The sequence below is a fragment of the Mus caroli genome, chromosome 2, assembly GCF_900094665.2.
Source record: "Mus caroli chromosome 2, CAROLI_EIJ_v1.1, whole genome shotgun sequence".
In the NCBI taxonomy this organism is placed as follows: Eukaryota; Metazoa; Chordata; class Mammalia; order Rodentia; family Muridae; genus Mus; species Mus caroli.
The window spans coordinates 150002657-150030051 of NC_034571.1; the positions used below are offsets into that span (position 1 = coordinate 150002657).

The following is a 27395-nucleotide window of genomic DNA, read 5'->3' on the forward strand; positions in this document are numbered from 1 at the left end:
GATGTTGGCTTTTATGCAGTCTCACTAAACAGAGAGCGCCTAGGAGTGTACATGTGGCAGGGGCCTCTCTTCAGAAAGTCTCATCCTGCTTGTCTGCTGCAGTCTCAGGTATTATGGACCAGAAAAAGATTGCCTGACTTTTTCTTTCAGATAAATATTACAAAGGACTGCATTATTTCCAGAGCTTTCCAAGATTACCCATTAGATACATGAGTGGTAACACAGAGCTCAGACTAAATCCAGTGTTAAAGTTGTTATGGTTGAGACACTTGGCACATATTGTACACACATATTTATGCATGTAGAGGTGTGGAATATTAATATAGCGAATTTAAACACATGTGCTTTAAAAATCTTAAAGGTTTGGCTAATTTTAATGTTCAGTATATGTCTAGGATTGTATTTAAATTGATGTCTTCTTTTTTTTTCCCCCCCGAGACAGGGTTTCTCTGTGTAGCTCTGGCTGTCCTGGAACTCACTTTGTAGACCAGCCTAGCCTCAAACTCAGAAATCCGCCTGCCTCTGCCTCCCGAGTGCTGGGATTAAAGGCGTGCGCCACCACCACCCAGCAAATTGATGTCTTCTAAAAAGCTAAATTGTCAAAATCAATATGGTCAGTTTTGTTTTGTTTTCTGTCTGTTAAAACCAGTCATACAGGCTTTTCCCCTATTTCTTCCACCTTGCAAAGGGGAAAAAGATTCCTTGGGTTGTTGGATGCCTCTTCCTGGCTCAACATGGGAGGAATGTAGTTTCTCTCTCAAGACTGAGCATCCAAGTAACACAGAGTGTACCACATTTTTGTTTTAAGTGTGTAAATCATTTTGGCAGTTGTTGTTGTTGTTTTAAAGTAAATCTGTCCTAATTAAAAACAAAGAATGTAAGCTTATATATATATCTTTTCATCTTTTCTGGACAGAGAGGCAGATGAAGGCTGTAAAAAACCTTTAGAAAGATTGCTGAACATCTGGCAAGAGCGAAGTGTGTATGGCGGCGAGTTCATACAGCAGCTGAAGCTGTCTATGGAGGACTCCAAGAGCCCTCCCCCCAAAGGTAGAACATCACCACATGTTTACAGCTCTTGGTCTTTGCTCCTCCCAGCCCCACGTGAAAAGCTGCAGTGGGGGCTACTGTGGCTGCTGTGATCCACCAGCCGCTTTATGACTGCAGAGGGATGCTCCTGAGCGATGGTGAGAACTTACACAGTGGTGCAAGCGGGCAGGCCCTGGTTCTTTTGCTCACGATGCCATGCTCGCACTCCCTCACTTTCTGTGTGTTCTTCATGGCCCTTCTTGCTCTTTCAGGGACTGTCCTTGTGCAGGGAAGGGAACAACTAAGTTCTTTAGGATTGTGGTTGACTAAAGAGTACCTCATCCTGGCCCTGATGTGGACCTCCGCGGGGCCTTGGATAGGTCTCTCGCCCTTTCAGAACTCAGCTTTATTAGTAATAAATCTGGGCTTATATAGTTTAATGACTATCAGATTACTGTCTATATTGATTATTGATTTTCATCTTTACTGAGCCCAGGGTATCTTTGTGAAGTATATATGTGAATTCTAAAATTCTTAAGAGTCTGTGTTATTTATATCTTTAAAGAGAAAGTTCAGACATTTGGTTTTTCAGTCTCTGGTTAGCCATGGATCATTAGCTGGCATGACATGCTTCACCCTGTTCTGACTTTGTTCATATGTACTGCTGAGGAGTAAGTCTGAGTACCGAGGACTAACCATCTTGAGGTGCCTTTCTGGTTTAAACGAGCCCGCTTTGAGATTCTTCTTCCAGCCCATCTCCTCGTGAGGCTTCTGGTTCTCTGGCCAGGCTGAGTTTCTGAGTGTCCTTTGTAGATGCTTTGCTAGTCCTTTTTCTCTGCACGTGTGCACGTCTTCACCTTTTCACTTGTGGCAATACATTCTTTTTTTTTTTTTTTAAACAACTTCAAACAGGGTTTTAATTCCAAATAAACCACAGACCCAGGTGCCCAGGAGAAAGCAGAACCAAAGCTGATGTGCTGACCAGGGCTGGCAGTGTCAGAATCCAGTGGAGAATTCTGGAAGCTCCTGACCCACTGCTCTTCCTGACTAGGCCTTCTGATGAGCGACTTCATGTGGACAGGCCCTCCCTTTGTGTTTGGGTTTAGGCAGTCTGACTCCAAGCAATAAGGCCTCCAGGCACCACAGTCCTTGGTCCATGAGCAGAGCAGGCCCTCGGGACAGAGGTGGCACAGGTGAACAGCACTTGGCAGGGATGGGCTGGGTGGATGGAATGCGGTGACACTGAGTGCCCAAGGCAGGTCTGGGTTCTCAAAGCACCCCAATGAGGGCCATGGAGGCCATCCCCCAACCCCAGGATTTTCAGAGGGATAAGATTTCAAAGTCTTCATCCTCATAGTCAAAGAACCTCTCCAGTCTCTCTACATCAGAAGAGTCTAGGGACAGGTTCAGGACATCCTGGCAGGCCAGATGGGAAGGCTGCTGTTCCACCAGCTCAAACATGGGCAGGGCACCTCCAAGCTGGGATAGCTTTTTGACTTGCTGACACCAGTCGTTAAAGTCTTCCTCCGTCTTACAGAAAAACCCCACAGCAATGGATGGGTCAAGCTCTCCAATGCCCATCCTACAGGGAGGGTGTTGGCAGTGGAAGCTCTCATCGGGGATAAAGCAGCTGTCAGTCAGCTCCACTGCAGGCTGTGTAGTATGGGGGTCCAGATAGATGAGCTCCTCACCAACGTAGCCAATAAAGTAGTGGGCACTGTTGGGCTTCCCTCCAATAACACCCAGAGACTGGGGCATCATGAAACAGTGCTTCAGCGTCTCCACATAGGCCTCATTGATGTCTGTCAGTCCCAGGCGGAGAGGGATGAGAAGCACTAGTGGTCTCCAAGCCGATGGCCTGTTGGTGACTTCAGCTCCAGCAGGGAACCCATTACAGTGCCTCTCTGAATCAGTAGGAAGTGCAGCTGCCCCAGCACAGGGAAGGTTGGCCCTGCATAACCTTCTGATTTCCTCCATCACCACAGTGTTGTCCATTGCTATGTGAACAGCCAAGGAACTCCATGTGTCGAATACAGCAAGTTTCTTGAGGACCTGGGCAACAGTGTTCGGCCCGTACCACTGGCCTATAGACTTGCCTTCGCCAACTCCCATTTGCGCTATCTGATGGATGGAATAGTAGCTGTCCTTCCTGTCGAGGAAAGCATTGAGGACATTAAAGTAGCTGTCAGGCTGTCTCTTCCGCTGAGTCCATCTCCAATCTCGACCTAAGTGCCGGCATACCAGGGCCTGGGCAAAGATCATCTGTCCACACCGAAGCATGCAACCCCAGCCTGTGTCTGAAGTAGGGCCAGTTCCCCCAATAGCTGGAAAGTTTCTCCTGTATGTAAACCAAAGTCTGGATGCAACATCAGACAAGATTTCGTCCTTCTCTGTGAAAATGCTGTATTTTCTGCCCAGAATCCAAACAGGCTCTGAGGTCTCGGGGAAATCTTCAAATTCAGCAAACTGGAGAGTATCATATGTCAAAGTGGCTGCGTCCATCTTCCCTGTCCGGCTGCCGACTGACCGTGCCGTCGCTCCGGTGGCAATACATTCTTAAAGAATGCCTCTCTGGCTCCCAAGCCTTCCTTGCTGTGGGCCATGTAGCCTCCTGTTTTCTGGTACTGGATACACACTCCTGCTGTCTGAACTCCCAGGACTAGCACAGGCGGCAGTCATATGCCTCAACCCTTTATTTGTACTCTTCACAGTCTTTCCCAGTTCTAAAATTACATATCCTTCACAGTAAACTGGAAGGCTTTCTAAGAAAGTGCTTTTGAGGCTTCTGGCCATTGTTGTTTTACCTAAAGCTGCTAAAAAATGCTCCTGAAAAGCAAGCTTTTTCCTGCTTTAGGTTCTACTAGTGACAGCATTGTGGCCTTTGGGAATTTCACTCTACAGTTTTGAAAAAATATCTAGCATTTTTGCCTATACCCTATACTTCATTCAGTAGTGCTTGGGGAAAGCAAGGAATCTCTTGCCTTAAAGGAAGCTTGAAACTTATGTTGGAATGTCCGATCAGGCATTACTACATATGTGGGGCTGTACTAGTTGCTTTGCAAAGCACAGAGGAGTAAAAAACACTTGTGCTCCCCAGGGAGCCATCACAGATATGGCAGTGTCGGAAGTGGCTCCTTTGGGGTTTGGATCTTGTTTGCAGGCTAGTGGTGACATGTGCTGGTGTCATTTGTCTAAAGAGTGTTTTTCTTTCCCTTTAGATTTTAAAGTCAGATACTCAACAGGCTCCTTGGGTATTCTGGTCTTGGCAGCTCATTCTTGTCTTCTCAGGACCTGAATGATCAAAATCGTTTATACGATTCTTTCAAATACCCATGACTTTCCAAAAGGAAGTCATTTTCAAATCTGAATCGTTCTTTTATATTGATGAATGATATGTATACATGAACTAGAGTTACAGTCAGTTGTGAGCTGCAGTTCAGTTGATAGGAACAGAGTCTGGGTCCTCTACAAGGGCAGCCAGTGCTTTTTCCACTTTACATCTCACTCACTGCTCTCCTGGTCTCAGGGGGACAGCCAGTTCTCTTAACCACTAAGCTCCCTCTTCAGTTCCACAACACTGAAAATTTTATTTTGCTCTTATGTTCATACTCTGGTGAATTCTTTCACATGACACTGCTCTGCTATCCTGGCTAAGTGTGTGCAGGTTGTACCACATGCCACATTAAGTAACTACTATGCACACAGTTCTGTGAGGTTCATATGTACACCATATGCTAGTGGGTTTTTCACTTAACTATATACCAGTCTTTGCTTTTCAAAACTATAAAAATGATCGTGTGAATGGAAACTACGCAAAAAGAACTTAATCCATGTAGAAAATCTCATTTCTGTGCGTTTTTGTTTTTTGTTTTTTGTTTTGTCAGCTAAGATGCTGCCTACAAATGTATAGTGAACAGAAAAAGAGTAAAACTAATAGTTGCTTTGCTATGCACAGTGGTACATTCCTGAAGTTCTAGGACTCCGGAGACAGAAGCAGGAGGATTGCTAGTCTGAGACTAGCCTGAGCCAGCTTGAGCTGCAGAGCAAAGGCTCTCTCTCAGTAAACCAGTATCTAGGATGAAGCTGAGTAATAGGGTCAGCCTGGAAGGGCAAGGTCCTAAATTCCATTGTTAGCACTAGAGAAAAACCAAAAATAAACATTGAAATAAAGTAACTTCCACTGTAACAAAATATATGGAGAGTAGTTTGAGCTGTCTTGCCTTCAGTGTTTTAAAATACTAAGAGTTCATTTTTATTTTTAATATTTTTGAAGGCTGGGGCTTTCACAAAGGGCTCCACGTGTGTCAGCCAAGTGTTCTGTCAGTGAGCTAACATCCCCTTTTGACTATTTACTTTTTACTTTATTTTGAGGTCAGGTCTTAATTGTCTCAAACTTCTGTCCAGCTAAGATTTCAAGTTTTTGTCACTAGATATACTCTGAAAGTTGCTATGGTGTCAAGTGTTTTTGTGGGGTCACTTCTTCCACCATCATCCTCTCTTCCCTTTTGCTGCTGAGTCGGCATCGTCAGGCTCCGCTTCCTTCTGCCTCTCAAGCACTTGCTCCTCAGCTCCTCTCAGTGAGTGACCTTCAGATTCAGTTCCACCATGGCTTCCATCGCAGCTTCTTTTTGTGCTTTTATCGTTATGGCCAGTTCTCTACTTATTATTGTTATGAAACGTCAGATGGTTTCTGTCACTGAGAAATGGGATGGCACTGAGGAATTGATGTGCCTGTCACTGACAAACATGGCAGACAAGGAGGGATTGGTTCTTGATTTGTGTTTTGGGAACTGAAATATTAGAAAACTCACGTTATCCCAGGCAGTTATAGCCTAGGCAGTGAGTGCTGCAGTGTGCTGCTGAGGACTGTGGTTTCACTGACCTGAGAGCGTCCTCTGCACTAGCATTGTGTGAAACAAGGACAGCCTCCATTGTAAATGTGGCTGCCTACTTTCTCCTTCTCTCCAACAAGCAAAACCATAAGAAAAAAAAAGCAATTCATGCTATTGCCTGGCCTTCCTGTCACAACTTAGCTAATTAATGTGTAAGATGGAAAATGGGAGCTGTATCCTTAGTTCCAGAAGAGACTTAAGTGCACTTGTGCACACCCTCCCTGGGGAGTTACTCTGTACATGCAGCAAGTTCCAAGGCAGATGCCTGCTACCCCCTTTTTGACAGATAACTGTACTTGCATACAGTGGAAGAAGTATTGGTGAGGCTGTCATGCCAGAGAGTTGTTTAACCTCCCTGGGTCTTTTTCCTCTTGTAATGTAATGCTCTGTCAAAATTGTTGGAAAGATGAAGGTAAAGAAACCATTGCAATGCCCTGCACATACTTGGTGTCCAATATTTCTGTTAAATGCAGATTTATCATTTAGATTTATTTCCCTCAGTTGTTTTTCTTGTTTTGTGTTGCCCAATGTGATGCAATAGAAATGATTTTAGAATTAACACATCTATCATAATCATGTAAAAGCACAGGGGACAGATAATGAGGAATGCAACTTGCCAGGCTCAAAAGTAGTTAATTCGAGAATGGAATTGTAAATAATTTCTTCCAGTAGTACAATCACATTTCTCAGTAATAGTTTTAAATTTTACAGTAAAATTTGGTTTATTCTGGTTTTAAAGAAAGAGTTTAAAGGGCACTTGTACTTGAAGTCTTTGACAGTATAGTTGATGAATCTCTCCCTTCGATTTATTTTCTATAATGATCCTTGGAAACCATAAAACTGTTTCCTGTGCAGTGTGTTCTCTGTCGCCTCGTACATGTTGCTTTACTTCATTGTATGGCCTCATGCGTCTTACCATCCTAATGTTTACTTCTTTTGAAGGGAAGAAGGTTCTAATTATGATAATTGGGACATACCACTTCCAGTAGCATTTCCTTGGACTCAAAGTCTGGGAACTTTTTGTCTCTTCAGTAACATAAGGAGCTATAACAATTTAAAATAACTGGCAAGACAGTTAGCATGAAGCCATTTCTGAACATGAACACTCCCTTTCCCTGCGGTCATTGTACAGAGCACTGGGTGCTTATGTAAGTAGGACATGCAGCTCACGCTTGTCCCTTTATTTTCCCTAGCAGCAGAAGAGAAGAAGTCTCTAAAACGAACTTTTCAGCAGATACAGGAGGAGGAAGATGATGACTACCCGGGAAGCTACTCTCCCCAAGATCCTTCTGCAGGCCCTCTCTTGGTATGTGACCCCAGGCACAAAGTGACTCCAGGTGACCTGTAACTGAAGATCATGACCACAAGGTGGTGCTGTTACCAGTAGTGTGGCTTGTCAAAGGGCAGCAGATGCAGTAGTGCACTCAGAGATTCCCAGACACCTGACTTCACCCTGCCTTTTACACCTCCACTTTACAATGGGTTACTGTTTATAAAATGTTTGGACTTGACTTTGTCTTTTAAATTTTAAAAATACTCTAAAAGTAGATTTAAGGATATAATAAAGATGTTCTGAGGCACTTTGCTGTGCCTGTTGCTAAGAGCATTCTTTTTTTTTTTTTTTAAGATTTATTTACTTATTTTATGTATATGAGTATACCATTGCTTTCTTTAGACACACCAGAAGAGGGCATTATTTCCCATTACAGATGGCCATGTGCCACCATGTGGTTGCTGGGAGTTGAACTCAGGACCTCTGGAAGAGTAGTCTGTGCACTTAACCGCTGAGCCATCGCTCCAGCCCGCTAATAGCATTCTTGTTTATAAGCAAATAACTTACCATTATCTGAGGACAGTCTTGTAGCCACTGATAATAAATTTACTGCATTCTCTTTATTATTACTTTATTGCAATAGGGAGTTTGCCTTTAAGGATACAGTTGCCTCATATAGTCCCTTATGAGACAAGCTTGATTTGGTTCATCTGTTTATCGTCAAAGAAAAAGAGCCACAAAACAAACAAACAGATTAAGTAGCATTTATGTAACTTGCTAAAGTATCTTAATTTGAATTAAGATCTGTCATAATTCAGAGTCATTGTGCTTTTTTTATTTGTAATGTTTTGAGATAGAGTCTCTGTGTAATGCCAGCTGACTTTAAACTTGAGATCTTCCTGCTATGGCTAGATTACAGCTGTACACTTGTACTAGGGAGTCTGAGGCTGGAGGATTATGAGTTTAAGATCAGCCTGGTTATACAGTGAGACTTCCTGCCTCAGCTTCCATAGCTGGGATGACAGGTGTATGCCGTCACACTTGTCTGTCTGAGACTGCCTTGTGTTAATCTTAACTGTATTCTACATGGTCATTTGTGGTCAGGACATGGGATAGGTAAATAGGTCATATGAGTACATGCGTGTGCACATGTGCACTGTGCACTCAACAATGGATGAGACAGGATTAAGTAATAGAAATGTTAGGTCAGATCTTTGCATCTAAAACCTTTAAAGAGGAAGGCCATGGCTGATCAACTTTCAGGGCAATCTGACTATTGCCGACAGAGCCAGCTGCCCTTAGGTCATTGTGCTCTGTCACCCGTCAGCACCCTGTGCTTTCTCATGTTTTTTTTGTTTTTTTTTTTAGTTTTTTGAGACAGGGTTTCTCTGTGTAGCCCTGGCTGTCCTGGAACTCACTTTGTAGACCAGGCTGGCCTCAAACTCAGAAATCCGCCTGCCTCTGCCTCCTGAGTGCTGGTTTGTAAAACCCTTTTGATAGACACAGGATATGCTTTTCTTGTTTTTAACTCTTAGTGAGTTAATTTAGTTGACATTTTAATATTGGCAGGGATTTTTATTTTGTAAAACAAACTCTAGAAAGAATTTAATCAGCCAGCACAACTGTTCAGCATCTGGCATTTGTGCCTTTTTTCTATATTATAGACTTTTATACTGTAAATAGTGCTTCATTTGAAATTAAGCAGCATGGACTAGAATCTGTATTCTTAAGTTGCCAAAAATGTGTTCTTTAATTTTTTTTAAACAGAATTCTGTAGAGGTTTATTTATGTGTTTGTAGACTTAAAATAACTTTATGTCATTTAGAATCCATATCATTTCCATTCACAAAGTTCTGGAACTAACACAGTTGTTTATGTAGCTTTTGGCTTGTTTCTAATGCTAAGAATGATGATTTTTATCATTTGTTATCGCTGTTTTTCTTTAACCCCTTTATGTCTTAGTGGATAATAGTATTTGCCTTTGCCTTTTATAGACTGAGGAGTTAATCAAAGCTTTGCAGGATCTGGAAAATGCAGCATCAGGGGATGCTACTGTTCGACAGAAGATTGCTTCCCTGCCCCAGGAAGTGCAAGATGTGTCGCTGCTAGAAAAAATTACAGGTGAGAAGGTAGTTTAGGTGAAAGATAAGAAAGAAGGAGCTATCTGGAGTCATGCTTATGTCTGTAGGTAGAGAATTTCTGTGTAATGTTGGGTACTCTGCTGCCTTGGTGTGTGAAGCCATTTACAGGCTAAACAAGAAAGCTCTCAGAGGGGCTGGGCAGGTAGCTCCACATTGAGTAGTTCCTGCTCCATTTCCACACCTGCATTGGGCAGCTAACAGTACCTTTAACTGCAGCTCAGGGCATCTGATGTATTTTTTTGGTCTCCATGGACACTCACTCACACATATATGGCATATTTATATACTCATACATGTAAATAAAAATAATACAAATAAATCTTGATCTTGAGGCCAGAGAGATGGCTAAGTGGTTAAGAGCTCTTACTGCCCTTTCATAGGACCTGGGTTTGGTTCCCAGCACCAAATGGTGGCTCACCCGCTTCTAACATCAGTTCCAGGGGGTCTGATGCCATCTTCTGACCTTTTTCAGCACCAGACACAGTTGATGTACTTACATATATCCAGACAGACACTGATACAAATAACAAACAAAAATCTTAAATAAATAGATAAAAATAAACCACAACAAAAAAACTTTTGAAACAAACTGAGTAGTGATTTGACTAGTTAGGGCAGAAATGCTGGGTTGCCATCACTTTCTGAATAAGATCATTTGGAACTCAGTGCTAATTGTGTATATGTGGAGCAGTGGAGGCCAGAAAGGGCTAGACTATGAACTGCTAACAGAAATATATGGTACATGGCTGTGTTGTCTAACGTATTGCACACTGACAAGGTGATTCGGTGTCAAGAGTTGTAGGTGTGTTATTGAGTTCATCACAGTCACTCCCAGTTAAACAGGAGTTGGAGGAGAGAGTGAAGTATGAACTAATCTTTTAAAGAGCATGCTCTGAACTCTACATATGCCTCGTGAGTCTTTGAACAATTGTGTTCTCATGTGTAGGAAGGGATTGAGACTCTGTAAAGTTAGATATCTTGACCAAGATCACATGCTCTTCTCACTGCAAAAGCCCAATCCTTTCATCCCATTCTCTCCAAAGGTCATTCCCCCCATCTCTCTCTTTTTTAAATTGGATATCTTATTTATTTACATCTCAAATATTATTCCCTTTCTCAGTTTCTCCTCTGTAACTTCTCCACCCTCACCCCATCCCATTCCCTCTTAACCTGCTTCTATGAGGGTGCTCTCCCACTTACCCACCCACTCCTGCCTCACCACCCTAGCATTCCTCTACACTGGGGCATCAAGCCTTCACAGGACCAAGGGCCTCCCCTCCCATTGATGCCATATAAGGCCCCTTTAGCTCCTTCAGTCCTTCCCTTAATCCCTCCATTGGGGTCCATGTGCTCAGTCTGATGGTTGGCTGCGAGCATCCGCTTCTGTATTGGTCAAGATCTGGCAGAGCCTCTCAGGAGACAGCTTTATCAGTCAGCAAGCACTTCTTAGCATCAGCAATAGTGTGTGGAATTGGTGTCTGCATGTGGATGGATCCCCAGGTGGGGCAGTCTCTGGATGGCCTTTCTTTCACTCTCTGCTCCACTCATTGTCCCTGTATTTTCTTTATACAGGAGCAATTCTGGGTTAAAATTTTGGAGATGGGTGGGTGGTCCTATCCCTCAACTGCGGTCCATGCCCAACCTCTGGATATGGTCTCAACAGGTTCTCCCTCCCGTTTGTGGGGTATTTCAGCTAATGTCATCCCCGTGGGGTCCTGGGAGGCTCTTGCTTTCCTGGCATCTGGGACTTTCTGGTTGCTACCCTCAGTTCCCCATCCCCCATTGCTACACACCTCTGTTCAATTTCCTGACCCTCTATACATCTCCTCCATCTTCTCCCTTACCTAATTCTGCCCCTCTTTTTCTCCTCCTCCTTTTCTCCCAAGTTCCTCCCACCCTCTACTTCCATTGATTATTTTGTTTCCCCTTCTAAGTTGGACTGAAGCATCCACTCTTTGGTCTTTCTTCCTTTTGAGCTTTATGTGGTCTGTGAGTTGTATCATGTGTATTCCACACTCTTTGCCTAATATCCACTTGTCAGTGAGTACCATATGTGTTCTTTTGTGACTGAATGGCTGCTCCATCTTCTTTCTTGGGACCATTTGTTTGGAAAATTGTTTTCTAGCCTTTTATTCTGAGGTAGTGTCTGTCTTTGTCACTGAGGTGCATTTCCTGTATACAGCAAAATGCTGGGTCCTGTTTACGTTTCCAGTCTGTTAGTCTATGTCTTTTTATTGGGGAATTGAGTCCATTGATGTTAAGAGATATTCAGGAATAGTGATTGCTGCTTCCTGTTATTTTTGTTGTTAGAGGTGGAATTATTTTGTGTGGCTATCTTCTTTTGGGTTTTTTTGAAAGAAGATTACTTTCTTGCTTTTTCTAGGGTGTAGTTTCCCTCCTTGTGTTGGAGTTTTCCATCTATTGTCCTTTGTAGGGCTGGATTTGTGGAAAGATATTGTATAAATTTGGTTTTGTCATGGAATATCTTGGTTTCTCCATCTAAGTTAATTAAGAGTTTTGCTGGGTATAGTAGCCTGGGCTGGCATTTGTGTTCTCTTAGGGTCTGTATGACATCTGCCCAGGATCTTCTAGCTTTCACAGTCTCTGGTGAGAAGTCTGGTGTAATTCTGATAGGCCTGCCTTTATAGGTTACTTGACCTTCTTCTCTTACTGCTTTTAATATTCTTTTTTTGTTTTGTGCATTTGTTGTTTTGACTATTATGTGACAGGAGGAATTTCTTTTCTGGTCTATTTGTAGGCTTCTTGTATGTTCATGGGCATCTCTTTCTTTATGTTCGGTAAGTTTTCTTCTATAATTTAGTTGAAGATATTTACTGGCCCTTTGAGTTGGGGATCTTGGCTCTCTTCTATACCTATTATCCTTAAGTTTGGTCTTCTCTTTGTGTCCTGGATTTCCTGGATGTTTCGAGTTAGGATCTTTTTGCATTTTGCATATTCTTTGGCTGTTGTGTCAATGTTTTCTGTGGTATCTTCTCCTGAGATTCTCTCTTCTAATATCTTTTGTATTCTGTTGCTGATGCTCACATCTATGATTCCTGATCTCTTTCCTAGGTGTTCTAACTCCAGGGTTGTCTATCTTTGTGATTTCTTTATTGTTTCTATTTCCATTTTTAGATCCTGGATGGTTTTGTTCAATTCCTTCACCTGTTTGGTTGTGTTTTCTTGTAATTCTCTAAGGGAATTTTGTGTTTCCTCTTTTAGGGTTTCTACCTGTTTACCTGTATTCTTCTGTATTTCTTTAAGGGAATTATTTATGTCCTTCTTAAAGTCCTCTATCATCACCATGAAATGTGATTTTAAATCAGAGTCTTGCTTTTCTGGTGTGTGGTGGGAGAACTGGGTTCTTATGATGCCAAGTAGCCTTGGTTTCTGTTGCTTATGTTCTTGCCCTTGTCTCTCGCCATCTGGTTATCTGTGGTGTTAGCTGTCTCTGACTGTGGCTTGTCCCTCCTGTAAGCCTGTGTGTCGGCACTCCTGGGAAACCAGCTCTCTCTGGGAGAAATTTGGGTATGGAGAGCAGTGGCACTGGGTCAGCTCCATGGCACAGACAGAAACTGGAAGGATCCTGTCCCCGGCTGTTCCTTGGTTCCTGTGTCCTGATGGCTTTGTGCGGGTCACTCTTGGGCCAGGAATTTGAGCAGAAGTGGAGGTCTCACCTGTGCTCTCAGGTGTGTCAGCACTCTTGGGAGACCGACCAGCTCTCTCCTGGTGGTATTTGGGTATGGCACAGGGTCAGCTCCGGGTGCAGAAGGAAACTGGAAGCTCCCCTCCATATCTTTAAGCTGGCTGCTTCTTTGTCTTCTTCCATGTTCACATAGAGGAAGTCAAAGTTACTAAAGCAATAACTTTCATCATTTGGCATATCTTTGAGGCTCACTGTAGAGTAGGTGTTCCTGGTGTCATGCCCATAGCCTTTCTGGTATTAAATATTAAGGAGGAGGCAGAGTTGGTGGGCAGTGAATCCCTGAAGATGAGAGAAAGCTTTGTGCTGTGGGAGTCTTCGAGCCTCCCTTGCTCTGGGTTTGTATTCTACTACAAGCCTGTCCCAATCCTTCACTGAAAATACCGATCTCACTCCCAGAGCCCTACTTTTTCTTCTGCTGGTCTTCAGCTGATGAATAATCCAGCACTATGTATGACACCTTCCTGTTTTTTTTTTTTTAAAGATTTATTTATTTTATGTATATGAGTATACTGTAGCTGTACAGATGGTTATGAGCCTTCATGTGGTTGTTGGGAATTGAATTTTAGGACCTCTGCTTGCTCCGGTCAATCTCACTCGCTCTGGTCAACCCAGCTTGCTCCGGTCAACTCTGCTTGCTCAGTCCCTGCTCGCTCCCCACAAAGATTTATTTATTATTATACACAAGTACACTGTAGCTGTCTTCAGGCACACCAGAAAAGGACATTAGATCTCATTACAGGTGGTTGTGAGCCACCATGCGGTTGCTGGGATTTGCACTCAGGACCTTACCTGAGCAGTCAGTGCTCTTACCCACTGAGCCATCTCGCCAGCCCCTATGACATCTTCCTACTAAGAATACAGACCTGGAGACCGAGGCTGATTCTTGTCTTGTCTCCTGCTGTCTGAGAACCAGTGTAGGTGGGAAGAGCTCAAGGATTTTCTAGGTGATTGGAAAGCCATGCACTGAGAATTTGGAAGGCTCATTGGGGTGAACTTGTTCACATAGGAGAGAGGGGCTGGTTACAGGGACTGTAAGTGCTTCTTGAGATTGCTGTTAAAGGGAGCAGAGAGGTGAGTTAGTAGTTGGGGAGTGCTAGCTGGTAGGAAGACAGGGAAAGCTTGGGGGACTCTCAGAAACTGGGTGTTTGAGTGAGTCAGCTAGGAATGCAGGGTTCTCCAGCCCAAGTGGAGGACTGGTCTCAGGAAGCTCACCAAGGCACAGGGAAGGCAGACCAAAGCACAGCCATTGTTGTCCCAGGCAAGATCTGCTTCTACATTTGGAATGCATCTTTTTGTAGTGCCAACCCACCTTTATAGTTGAAATGATTTTTTTTTCCTACAATATATTCTGATCACAGTTTCCCCTCATCTCCTCTGAGGGCCTCCCTAACTCTCCACCAATCAAATTCACACTTTCTTTCTCTATTTTGAAAGCAAACAGGTAAATAAAAGAACAAATAAACCAGAATTTAAACAAAAACAGACACACAAGACCTATAAAAACCAGAAAATCAGAAACCATAATAAATAAGCAAAGACCAGTAAAATAGATAAAAGTTACCCAAACAAAGCATTTCAAGACAGAACATCTCCTAAAGTACCATTAAATATGTTTTGTGTTAGCCATGCACTGCTGTCCTTAAATGTGGTTGGGTTTGTATGTCCAGTGAGATTACATTGGAGAAACTAATTTTTTTTTCTTTGTAAACATTTGACACTTGGAGGATTTTAGGCCTCAGGGCTCTTGTCTACTTCTTCTCTCAGCACTGGGACCCCATCTGGCTTAGACCTGTGTGGGTTCAATGCATGTCTCTCTAAGTTCATCTGTGCATGGGTCCTGTTACGTTTGGAAGACACTATTTCATTGATGGCCTCCATTCCCACAGCTCTCAGAGCCCTTAGGGCAGGGATTAGATGAAGATATCCCATTCAGACCTGGGTGTTCCAAACCTCTGACTCTCAGCACACTGCCCAGTTGTGGGTCTAAGTTCTCTTGCAGGAGGACATGTCTGTGATGATGGCTGAGCAAGACTGATCTCATTTCCAGCCCAGTGTGGCTTGGTGAATTCTTGACTGATAGACAAGCTATGTTTCTGGGTTGCAATTACTTGTATAAGTGATCTGGTTTCCTTATACAAATTCTTGAAGTTGAAAATTGACTTTTTAAAAAATCTTATCTCTTAAAAATTGGTGTTTCTTGCCTCCCCCCCAACCCCCTAGGTACTCTAGCATCTTAATTACTGTTATAAAGAGATCAATAGTCAAGGACTGACCAAGCTGAAAGTAGCCACACTCAAGCTTATTCGCAGGCAGCACGGCTAGTCTGGAGCACTGCATTGGTCCCCTGCCCCTCTGGCACAGTCCCTTGTCCCACCTTGTCTTGTTTACCCCCTCCCAAGTGTGTGTTGTTCTCTCACCCTGATGCCAAAGTGTGATCTTTGGCATAGGTCCCAGTTGGGAAGCCCTCAGCAGTTCATTTCCTAGTGTTCATAGAGTCCAGAAAGGACCAGATGGCTATTCTATGCTAGAAATTCCTAAATTCCAGTGCCTTGAAAAATACTGAGGGCTCTCAGATTTGTGTCACTGAATTGTCTTTGTAACTGCTGGCAGCTCTGATGTCCTTTGTTTCAAAACATAAACCTGCTATTTTCACCCAAAGGGCCTTTTTATTTTATTTATTTATTTTTAATAATTATGTGTATGTGTGTACCTGCATGAATTTATATGTACCACACACATGTATTGAGGTGTTGATTGCATTGGACTCTCTGGATTGTGAGCTACCTGATGTAGGTGTTGGGAACCGAACCCATGTTCTCTACAACAGCAATAAGTGCTCTTAACCACTAAGCCATCTCTTCATCCCCCAAAATACCTTTTTAAAGCAAGATGCATGCATTTAAACTTCTGCCACCACCACACAGTTGCAGCATTCTTTATGGATCTAAGTTCTTCCTTGTCTTTGCGAATTTGCTACACCAGCGTTGTTACCACTTCTTTCCCAGAATACCCGTCCAATGCGTAGGTGATTGCCATTATTCAGACATGAAATCAGTCTGGTCCATGATGACCAACACTTTGAAAGTACAACACATCGTAAGAAAAAGCTATTTTTTTTCTCCTTTCCTTCTCTGTTTGGATCTTGCTATGGAACCCAGGCTGACTGGAATTGGTGGCAGCCCTCCTATGTGTATGCGCTACCATACGTGCTGCTGCTTGTTTGTGTTTTTACAAACTGTTTCCACCGTGGGTTATGTCTATGCACACTTGACAGGCCCTGCTTTTTCAAGTGTAGGAGACAAGCTTGTTCCCAGGTACTAGGCTCTCTTTCTCTGGTGAACAGAGTCCTGCAGATCAGCTTCTAAGACCACATTCTGAAGTTCTCACAAAACTTCTGTCTTCTCTCAGTCTCTGTACATTTAAGACGTGAGTGCTTCTTTAGAACAGTAGGGAAAGTATTCTTAATGTAGTAATATAAGCAAACATACTTCATCTCAGAGGCAAGAGAAGTCATTTCACAGATGACTCTGAGTACTCTTCTGCTGGCTTTGTTTGGAGAGCTTTTGCTGGAAGCTCTTCAGCCTGCCAGCTTTCCCGCCCTGTCCAGTTGTCTCACTTCAGGCAGTTCAGAAATGCATCTTCTTGACAGAGTTGGTGCCTGTGGATTCTTGGCTAGCCAGCACTGTTGGTTTTTTCTTGGACTCTGAACCTTCTCTCAGGAATGTTTGCAATCATACCTATGTGATTTGTATGTTGTCTCTGTTTTCTGCTCCTATTTGTACTCAGACAAAGAGGCAGCTGAACGTCTTTCAAAAACAGTAGATGAAGCATGTCTGTTACTAGCGGAATATAACGGGCGCCTGGCAGCGGAACTGGAAGACCGGCGCCAGCTGGCTCGGATGCTGGTGGAATACACCCAGAACCAGAAAGAGGTTTTGTCAGAAAAAGAGAAAAAACTAGAAGTGAGTACATTGCAGGGCAGATCCGACTGCCTGAACCCCCCTCTCCTACATCTCATGTTATTCCTGGATCAACCTTTTCATCCTCTGAAAACAAACGAGACAGGAGCATTCATCCAGTAGCCATAATTACCGGAGCCTCGATAGAAGTCAAAGTCAACTTTTTTTATGTTCAGGAAAGAAAAATTCATATTGTGAAAACAGGGGCCTCTTAGTCATTGCATTTAGGATCATAAAATTGCTTCAGTGTATTGTTACAGTTAAGGAATTATAAATTGAGGTACTTGGGGTAGCAAAACCAAAGGATACTTAATTGGTTATATTTGGGAATCTGGATTGTTTTGACGTTTACTTCTGGCATATGCACATGCTAAGACCAGTAAGTCACCTGCCTAAAAGCCCTACCTGTACATATTTTAAAAGTTTAATCTTACTATGTAGCCTGACTCAAATGTTGGGCAGGAACTCATTTTTCCTGAGTTGAGGCTATGTTCCTCAGTGTCTCCAGCAAGGAGGGGTTTGGAGTCGTCCCCTCACTGTCTGGCTTCTCAATTCAGCTTACCTTCTTGTCCCTGGGGAGCAGAGCCAGCAGTGTGGCTGTCTGGGGTTTCCTGTCCCACTTGTTAGTCTGTATTTCTTATCTGCTTCTTCGTTTCTTCTCTCTGTGTAAAAGATACATAGAAAAGACTAGGAAGGGAGCAGTGGGGCTGAGCTGGAGAAGTCATAATGACCACAGGAAACACCTCAGAGAGTCTCCTCAGTAGGTAAGGGAGTAGAAGACCTCCCTTCTTCCAGTGGGGAAAAGTTCTGTGGCACAGAGGGAGGGAATACTGAGCTAGCTCCAGTGATAGGCATTCACCATTCTACAAGTCAGCTGACTGGAGAGGCAGTACCATATCCTTCCCTACAACGATTATGGGAGTTGTAATGGCTAGAGGTGCGGGGGACTTCAAACACCTGGCCAGCTTGAGTGTGGCAGATAGGAGACAGCTGAACAGTAGTGTGGCTTTCATGTAGATTCAGCACTGACCACAAGTCCTAAAGGGAACTTCATCAGCAGGAGCAGACGGCCATTTATCTGCAGCGCTCATCTTTCACTGAGGAAGCATTTTCACTGTACCCTGGGACTAATAAGAGATTGTAATTAATGATTCTGGTTGTAAGTCATCGTGCCATCTGTTGAACTGCCCCTTGGCGACACATTAAGGGCTTTCTCTGATCTGTCAGACATTGATTATCATGAGCAGCTGTTGTTGGGTAGAACGTGGCCAGCCACCATAGAGGACAGTCTTTGAGAAGGAGACTGTTGTAGAGCCAGTTAACTCTTTGTTCTGTTTCTTCCCCATTTATAATTAGCTATCTGTTGGATGGGGGGTAGGGCGGGGCTTTTGCAGAATAGGTAGCTTACTGGACACCCCAAGAAGTTATTAGGGACAGAAGATCAGAGGTCAGTCATTTTGTAGCTTTGGCAGCTTCGTTGTTGCTAGTTCACCGAATGGCATGCCATTGGAACCCAGCACTTGAGGATGGAGGAGGAAGATCCTGGCATCGCAAGGCAGTTAGAACTCAGGGTTCCTGTCCTAAACCGTATCAACCAGCTGGCTGGGCTGGACCATTCAATGTGAAAATAAAATGAAGTTTGCTGCAATTTAAAAAGCAAATGTCTAGATAAAATATAAAAGGCTGAGGTATGGCATTAGCTCTTTATCCGTGCAGACATGAACAGTCTGCTCTTCTGAATTTAAGATTTCCTCTCACCCATTATAGTAGACTGATCTTCTTCCATTCTGTCCTGATGGTGATGATAATACCCAGAGTGCAGTCTGAGTAAAGGCTTGGTGCCGAATATCCCTCCACCTTCCTTCCATAGCACAGACAGTTCTTGACATTGCCAAATTGAAAGGCCGGTTAAATCTGTTTGGAAACCTTTCATTGTCTTTGGAGTGTAAATGCTACAGTTGATGGACTCCTGGACATTCTTGGGAGTCTCTCCACAATTCTAATTAGCTAACAGTCAAGTTTTTCTGTATTTTATTCTTTTAGCTTTGTTTATCCTTCAGATAGCAAGCATCTCTCTCATTGAGAACTTCATGTTGGGTTTCTAGTGACTTCTGCACCTTGAAGGGGTGGGGCACTAGATCAGAATTTGGAGGGAAGGGGGACCCATTCTGGCTCACAGAAGGAAATTGCAGTCTGTGTCAACACCATAGATGAACATGAAACCAGACAGCTAATGGAGTTAAGACAATCGACAATTTTGGTTGTGGTTTAAGATACTGAGAGTAAAGCCTTTTTGTAAAAGGAACTGGTGATTGGAGAAGAGAGATGTGTGTATAAGAGGGGAGCAGCCAGAGGCCTGGACAGTTTGTGAAGAGACATAACATGTATGGACCTAGGCAGTAGAGACCCTGTGGGGAACTGGGGTCTTGTGTGCAGGGAATAACCAGTTTACCTGTTCACCCATGGAGACATGCAAAGATGGGTCCGATGCACTGCCCGGCTGGAGGTGCTGCTCAGGAGCAAGGCTTTCCCTGAAGAACAGGAGCCTGTGTCCTTTTTCTCCTTAACTCCCCTGGAGAGAGAGAACCGCAGCAAGCAAAGACTTGATGGAGAAGTGGGAAGGCTTAGAGGAAGGAGAGTCTTAGCGCTCACCATGTTTCTATTGACTTAATGGAGAGTGTGGGAAGGCTTAGAGGAAGGGGATCTTAGAGCTCACCATGCTTCTATTGAAACAGACCAAGAGAAATGTATTAATAACATTAATTTGACCATATGTTTATTAATGATGTATGCACAGTGTCAAATGCACAAGTTCTTTCTAAACACCAACCACCTCTAGCTAACCTCTTTTTTTTTTTTTGGTTTTTCGAGACAGGGTTTCTCTGTGTAACCCTGGCTGTCCTGGAACTCACTTTGTAGACCAGGCTGGCCTCGAACTCAGAAATCCGCCTGCCTCTGCCTCCCAAGTGCTGGGATTAAAGGCGTGCGCCACCACGCCCGGCTTCTAGCTAACCTCTTGAGGTCTGGTGGGCATTGTGCTCTTTGACTGTGGTCATAGCACTAGGAGCATACTTGTTCCTCAGAAAATGCTTGCTCTTGACTCAGATTCCTTAGGGGGAGTCATCTTTTCCTATAGAGAGAGCTGTTTCTAGGTCCATTAAGTGGTGTGAGAGATTTGATATCTGGTTGCAGAGAAGGTATTAGTACAGGTGACTGTGGGAGAAAATCATATGGTTTCCCCTTTGTGCACCCGCCCTTCCTTTTTCCTTTAAGTAGAATTAGGATTCATTTAGAAATGATGACTTTTTTAAGCCATTTTATGCTTCTGAGTGTCATGGTTGGCACTATTGTACCACTCTTCTCCTAAACTACAAGCAAGGTCAAAGGGACAGCTAATGCGAATCTGCAGTGCTTTGTGTTGAAAACCTAGAAATGCAAAAGAGGACTGGAAGGGATTGGTGTTACTCACAGCTACAGTGTGGGGTCTAAAGCAAGGTGGACTGAAAAGGGTAAAAGCCAAAGGTACCAGAGCAGCTTCTAGACATGACTGTCAGAACAAGGGAACTTTTGTTTCTTGCTGACAAAGGTGACTCTTAGGCCAAGCAGGTGCTTAAAGCTCGCAATTCTTAGTCTGAGCAGGTTGATCAGAGTTCCTGTCCTGTCATCTTGGATGAAATGTGTTGTGTATGTGTTCATCAGAGCTATCAGGATGGGATGGGGGAAAGGTGGAAGAGAGAAGCTGCTTGTACAAGCTTTAAAGTAAAACAAAACAAGAGGTCAGGTGCCTGCAGTCTCACCTCCCAGCACAGCAGCTTCATACATTAAATCATGGTGTGTGTCCATCTAGACTGGAAGGGGCTGGCTATGGTATACAAAGACTGCCATAAGGACAGAGCTCTAAATGAATTCCTGGCTAGATATTTGTTTGTAGGTTGAGGTGAAATTGCAAAACATAAAGTAAACCATTTGCAAGAGCGTACATTTCAGTGACATCTAGTACTTCCTAGTACAGAGCAGCTATCCTCTGTAAAGACTCAAACATTTTCATCACTGCAGAGGGGAACCCCATCCCTGTTAGGCAGTCACTCCCTGTGCCCTCACCCTCTCTGCTCCTGGGAACCACTAATATGCTTTCTGTCTGGACAGTGCTTCTCCTGGGGATTTTACATACTCGTGTCTCTTCTTTCAGTTAGGTAATAATTTGAGGTTTATCCACAAAGTTCCATGTACTAGTACTTTGTTCCTACTGAGGATAAATATTAGTGCAAATATTGATAATTATTGCTATAGTAGTGGCTAGTACCTGTTATATGGATCTGCCACAATGTGTTCATTATTATTGAATGGCATTTGAGTCACATCTACTTTTTGGTTACAGTGAACAATGAATAATGCTGCTGTAGATAGTCACATACAAGTTTTTGTAGACATGTTTTCATTTCTCTTGGGTATGTGTTATACTAGGGTTGAGATTGCTAGATCAAATTGCAATAGTGATTCTGTATTTAACCTTTTGACACTCACAGGCCAAGCTGTTGCCCATGATGGCTGCTCAGTTTCTGCTTCGGGTCTTCACATTCCTGCCAATACTTCCCACTGCTTTCCCCTAACCAGCCTGGGGCTGAGCTTGTACCTGTGGTGATTGACTGGTGCTTCTCAGAAGAGCAGTAGTGATGAGCATCATTGCCTAATCCAGGACCTGAGGTGTCCTCGTGGCAAGCATGTCTGTTCAAGTCGCTTTGTACACTGTCAGGCTGGTTATGTGCAGTCTGAGCCTGTGTGTTCTTCATGTATTCAGACAGTTGTGTTCTTACCAGACAACATTTGCATACATTTTTTCCCTACTGTGAAAGTTATTTTTATTTTAATGAGTTCCAATTTTACTCTAATTTTTCCTGTTGATCTTGTTTTGGATGTTGCATCTAAGAAACCATTGGCCAGTTCTAAGACATGAAGATTCCTCATTGTGCTTTTTAGGAGCGTTAGTGTCTGACATTTAAGTTGTCGTCGATTCTGAGTTAGTTTTGTATATGGTGTGAGGAAGAGAATCAACTCCTGATGAGTGAAGCTGTTCATTTGCCCAGCAGGATTTGTTGAAGTGACTGTTTTTTCCTCCAACTGAATGTGTGACACCCTGACACCCTTGTCAAAAAATAATTGGCCATAGATGTGTTCATTCTCGGGTGTGTACCACGGATGTCTGCATGCCCTCCGATGGCACCTCGCTTTAGTGTCTAGCTCTGTAGAAGTTTGAAAGTGAGAAGCACATGTCTTCAGTCTGTTTTCCTCCTGTGTTGTTTTGTGTAAGAGCTCTTAAAATTCTGTATCAATTTAGGACTTGCCATCACCTTTTTAATTTCTGCAAAAGAAAAAAATCCATTGAGTTTTACCAGAAGTTCCATTTAATCCCTATGGTGGTGGGATCTTGTTTCTTAGTCTGTAAATAAAAGCTAGATGGCCTTACACTAAGCCCGCTTTAATCTCTGCAGCAGAATTGTAATAAGCATAGCAGAGGGTCACTTGCTGGTGTGTTTGGCATTGTGTAGGCACCGTAAGTCTCCCTGGTCAAGCCAGTGGTACTCCTCATCTCTAGAAGGCATGCATATGTACCCTCTGCAAAGTTACCAGGGTGCCCACATTACAAAGCAGAGTGACATAGATGCCTGGACATCCATGTAACAGAATTATTGAGCTAAAGGGATTTTAAAGGTCATGTGGTTTGGTTTATGAATTGGTGAAGGAACTCGGACCCAGAGGAGGAAGCTAGCTACAGGGCAGGAATAGAATACAGGACACATGTCTGGTAACTTTCCATTCAGGTTTGTAAGTTTTTGTTCTTGAAACTTCATTCCATGAGACAAACAGCAGGAAGATATCTTATTCTTCTACGCGAGTAGCCAGAGTTGAGTCATTTAGACGGTTCCAAAGCATCCTGTTGTGGAACAATGATAACCTTATGCGGGGAGGTAGCAGTGACTGCAGGCAAGCATCCCAGAATGACTTGTGAGTGTTGAATCTACCCTGCCCCTTGCTGCCCTCTATTGCCTATGCGCATGCTCTGGCGGCAAGGGAGAAATGACCTGATGAACTCGGGGCTGTGGCTGTTTCTCTGCACTTGTCACCTCTTCCTGGCCTGTAATGAATCCTTAAGAATTTGACTTCAGACAACACAGCTGGGAGGGCAGAATGATGTAGAATCCAGCATTGCTGTGTGACTCTTTGTATTTCTGTTCACTGCGGGTTTTAACAACTCAAGAAATTCTTTGGCTCCAGTCAAGGGATTTCTAAACCACACTGATGGCCTGTTGGTTTTGGCAGCATCTCTTCCTTAGGGTGCAGATGCTTAGAAACCATTGTTTCAACAATGGGACAAACAGTAGGTGGAGATAGAGAGTTCTTTTGCCCAGCTTTGGAATATATTCTTCCTCTTTCACACATGATCAAAACCAGTATCTTATCTCACTGTCCCTTATAGTAAATGCAAGCAACCATAAAAGAATTAGTCTTGTCTTTTATAAAGGAATTAATCTCTAGGTTTATATAAGGAGCTCAAGGTCATAGTGTCAGTGAGAGATCTCCTGACCTTAGTGAATGTGACTAGACCTGCCTCACACGGAGCTAGTCAGGATAGTCAAGTGGCCCGAGATAAACACGAGCTGGCCGTGAATACCTGCACTTGCAGTGCACAGCTCTGACCTCACTAGAGGAGCGTTGTCAGCTCTAAGGGCAGTTAGAACAGATCCTGAAGCAGGCGATTTTGCTCACTCCTGCCAGGTGATCACAAGGTCTGGTACTTAGATCCTTTCCATAGCAGGCCATGGCTTGTTCCGTGCCTTGTCATCCTGCTTTGTTAGGGAAGGCTCCCCCATCCCTACTCCTTCATGTTTTCCTCCAATCTGTGAGGACAGCTTGTTGAGTTGGTATTTGAAGTTCCATGAGTGGCATGGGGCTGGACATTGGGGTATTGGATTCCTGTTGGTCCTTTCTCTTCGCCAACCCTAATAGTTCTGGCCAGATCTACGTCTAGCAAGATATGAGTGGTGTGTGTGAGTGCAAGCGCATATAGTGCTCAGGGTTGAAACCAGGACCTCACTCATGCTTGGCAAGTGCTGTGCCATTGAACTGTACCCCGACCCAGTACTGGCAGCCTTGAACCCCGCTCTGAGCAGCCCTGCAGAGATGCTGCTGGAGTAGGTGGCACATACTGTGCAGGTTTCAAGCCGGCTCTACCTCGCCCCCAATTCTTGCTATTTAGCCATTCTTACTCTGGATATTCTGTTCTTTCTTTTTTTCCACTCTTTATAAAAATAATAAAAAACCAGAGGAAACCCGGATAATATATATAAAGAAAAATCATCATCTCATTACTTTATAACCTACAAAGAATTAGTTTTAATTTTGGTCTATTTCTTTCTGTTAAATTTAAAATGGAGAGCCAAGCATGGTGGAACAGACCTGTAATTCCAACAGTGAGAAGTTGAGGCAAAAGGGTCCTAAGTTGCAGGCCATTGCAAACCTGGGCTATATGTGGTGAGGCACATTTCTCCCCACAAAGAGAAATTTGTACAACAAGGTGTGATGTGTAGAGTTTCTAAGTCTTCGGTTTGTTTGTTTGTTTGTTTACTTTGCATAACTACTTTCCTTGCTAAAAGAAGCTGTGAGCAGTTCGGATTCCCCCGTCCCTTGTGAGCGTTTCTCTCTTCACTCTTCCTCTCCATTTTATTCTGTGCCTCCTTTGGTAACTGGTGTTTGGATGGTTTTCCTGTAGATTTCTAGAGCTGTTTCTGTGTGTCCTTCTGCATACTGGAGGGTGTCTGTTTCAGGGTCTTCCCCCTACTCTGCACCTCTGTCTTAGGAGCTGTCATTCTCTTCTGAAACTTACAGATGCAGCTCCCCAACCCCAAGTTAAGGAGAGTGTTTGTTTTGTTTTGTAAGGAGTAAATAGTGAAGAGTTAATTAGGCAGAGTGGGCTGGCTTCTGGCTTTTAAGTGATCTTGTTTGCATTAGTGACAGCTGTGGGGAATGGCAGATACTTAGAACACTGACTTGAGTGAGCATAATTTTAAGAGTAGGGTTCAGATGACAGACATTTGAGCTGTGGTAGCTAACTGTTTGCCCCAGTGTGTGCTATTTTAGTCTGTGTGAATGCCCTGCTGTTAAGCTGGGCCTCTACTCTCACTTCAGAGCTGGTGCTTTGGGGAAGGGGAAGTTGCAGGATGGTTGACTGCTTTGCAGTCTAGAAGTTACATCTCTGTTTCTTTCTGTAATGCAGGTGTACACAGCTGTAATCCCTGAATTCAGAAGGCTGAGGAAGGATGATTGTGATATGAGCTCAAGGCTAGCTTTAAGTCTTAAGATGAGACTACCTTAAAAAAAAAGTAAGGAGTGGGGCAGATGGCTCAGTGATCCCAAGAAGTGTGCACTGCTCTCGCAGAGCACCCATTTCATGACCTAATACCTATGTGGGGTTCACAACCACCTCCTATTCTTTGAGAGGACCCAAATTCAGTTCCCAGCATCCATTGTCTGGCAGCTCCTAACTGCCTGTGATGCGAGCTCCAGCAGACTCCCAGTCTGGCTTTGACTTCCCAGGAATACCTGCACTCATGTGTACTCCTCCCTGCCCCACCATATATATAATTTAAAAGTAATAATTAAAATTTTAAATTAAATAAAACCTGCCTGTAACTCCTGCTCTAGAGGATCTGACCCCCTCTCTGGCTTCCTTGGGCAACTACACTCATATACCCCCACCACCCAGACACATAAACTAAACATATTAAACTAAATGAAATAGTTCAACAGAAGGAAGAGCTTAAAACAAGGCCAGAGCTAGTCTTTTTGTGTAGGACAACCTCCTGGTTACTACAGGGAGTAAAGATGGACCTTAAGATGGCTCCGTGTACCATCAGGTACCGCCAGGCCACCATGGCTCCGCCCACCTCCTTGTTCATTCCTTTCATGGTTTGGGTCCTTTATCTTGAAGTATTATTTGGAAAAAGGTGTGGTTAAGTTTCTTTTTTAAATTTAGCATACACAGTGAATTTCAACACAGTAAAATTACCCAGCAAGGAAGGCCTCTGAGTACCCTTAAGACTAGAATAGTGGTCATGAGTGGATGGGTCCAGTTCTCCACGCTGTCCCTGGTGGTTGCTTTGTTCATAGTGTTTACTTCTAATGGGCATAGCCTGTCTGGGAGTTGTTTCCATAGCATTAGACTTGCCCCACTGTGATACCTTGGTGGGAGCTGCATAGCTGCATGGCCTCTTCCAGACCTTCAGGGTCTTACCATTGTGGCCTTTTAGCTCTGATGTGGTTTTTGTTGTTGTTGTTGTTAAATTTTATTTATTTTTTATTTATGTCTATGTTTATGTATATGCATGTGTGTGTGTGTGTGTGTGTGTGTGTGTGTGAGAGAGAGAGAGAGAGAGAGAGAGAGCTCAAAAGAAAGCATCAGATCTTAAGAGCTGAAGTTCTAGGTGATTGTGAGGCACCTGATGTGGGTGCTGGGGACCAAACCCCTGTCCTAGAAGAGCAGCAGTTCCTCTCAACTGCTGGGCCACTTCTCCAGTTACTTGATTTTTGTCATTTGTAAAGTAACAGTTTTAGTTCTGGGGTAGTTCTCTGTCTTATGACTCCACCTGCTGACCCTCTCTGTAGCACTTAATACTCTGTCTTCACAGAGCCTGTTGTTGCCACAACCTCCTAGTTTCTCTGTTGCACCTCCTGGTTTCTCAGATTGACCTGTGATGGTTTGTATATGCTTGACCCAGGGAGTGGCACTATTAGGAGCTGTGGCCTTATGGGAATAGGTGTGCCACTGTGGGCGTGGGCTTTGAGACCTTCATACTAGCTGCCTGAAAGCCAGTCTTCTAGCTACCTTCAGAACAAGATGTAGAACTCTCAGCTTCTTCTGCACCGTACAGGCTTGGATGCTGCCATGCTTCCTGCCATGATGATAATGCACTAAAACTCTGAGAAGCCAGCCCCAACTAAATGTTGTCCTTTATAAGAATTACCTTGGTCATGGTGTCTCTACACAGTAATGGAAATCCTGACTAAGACACCCTCTTTAGCTCAGCAATCAGGGCTGATCATAACCTGATGTGAGTTCTGAGCATGGTTAAGAGTCTTATCTTTGGCAGGGAGCTTCCTCCAGTCTGAGGCTGTTTCCCATATGGTCTGGGCTCACTTTGTAGACCAGTTCTTCCTCTCTCCAGGCCTATAGGTGGATGATTTGGAATGTGGTGCCACTTAGTTGAAAAATTCTGCTTTTGTTTTTGTTTGTTTGGTTTTTTTTGCTTTCCCTCCTAGATTTGGAGGTTGGCTTTTAAGAAGAAAGGATGCCCCTAGTCAAAGGGCCTTGAGTGTATACTCAAGGCAGTGTCTGATAAA

The 27395-nt window shown here is 43.6% G+C and overlaps 2 protein-coding genes across 4 annotated transcripts in view; one reads left to right on the forward strand and one right to left on the reverse strand.

Annotated features, from left to right (window-relative positions):
- Rprd1b (regulation of nuclear pre-mRNA domain containing 1B) overlaps window positions 1-27395 on the forward strand; it is a 51559-nt gene that overhangs the window by 14239 nt on the left and 9925 nt on the right. For 2 of the 3 annotated variants that reach the window (XM_021155900.1, XM_021155898.1), the window contains exons 3-6: window positions 917-1050; window positions 7115-7227; window positions 9189-9315; window positions 16828-17003. In XM_021155900.1, the coding sequence (XP_021011559.1) occupies window positions 917-1050; window positions 7115-7227; window positions 9189-9315; window positions 16828-17003 (550 nt within the window). The remainder of the gene's footprint in view (window positions 1-916; window positions 1051-7114; window positions 7228-9188; window positions 9316-16827; window positions 17004-27395) is intronic. The other variant, XM_021155899.1, reaches the window with a different exon arrangement.
- Window positions 1917-3569, reverse strand: LOC110289615 (cysteine protease ATG4B). Its single transcript, XM_021155897.1, has one exon. It carries the CDS (start codon window positions 3529-3531, stop codon window positions 2350-2352), a length of 1182 nt encoding a protein of 393 aa, XP_021011556.1. The 5' UTR covers window positions 3532-3569; the 3' UTR covers window positions 1917-2349.

Coding starts and splice junctions, on each gene's coding strand:
- LOC110289615 (XM_021155897.1), bottom strand. CDS start 3,531: ATGGACGCAGCCACTTTGACATATGATACTCTCCAGTTTGCTGAATTT.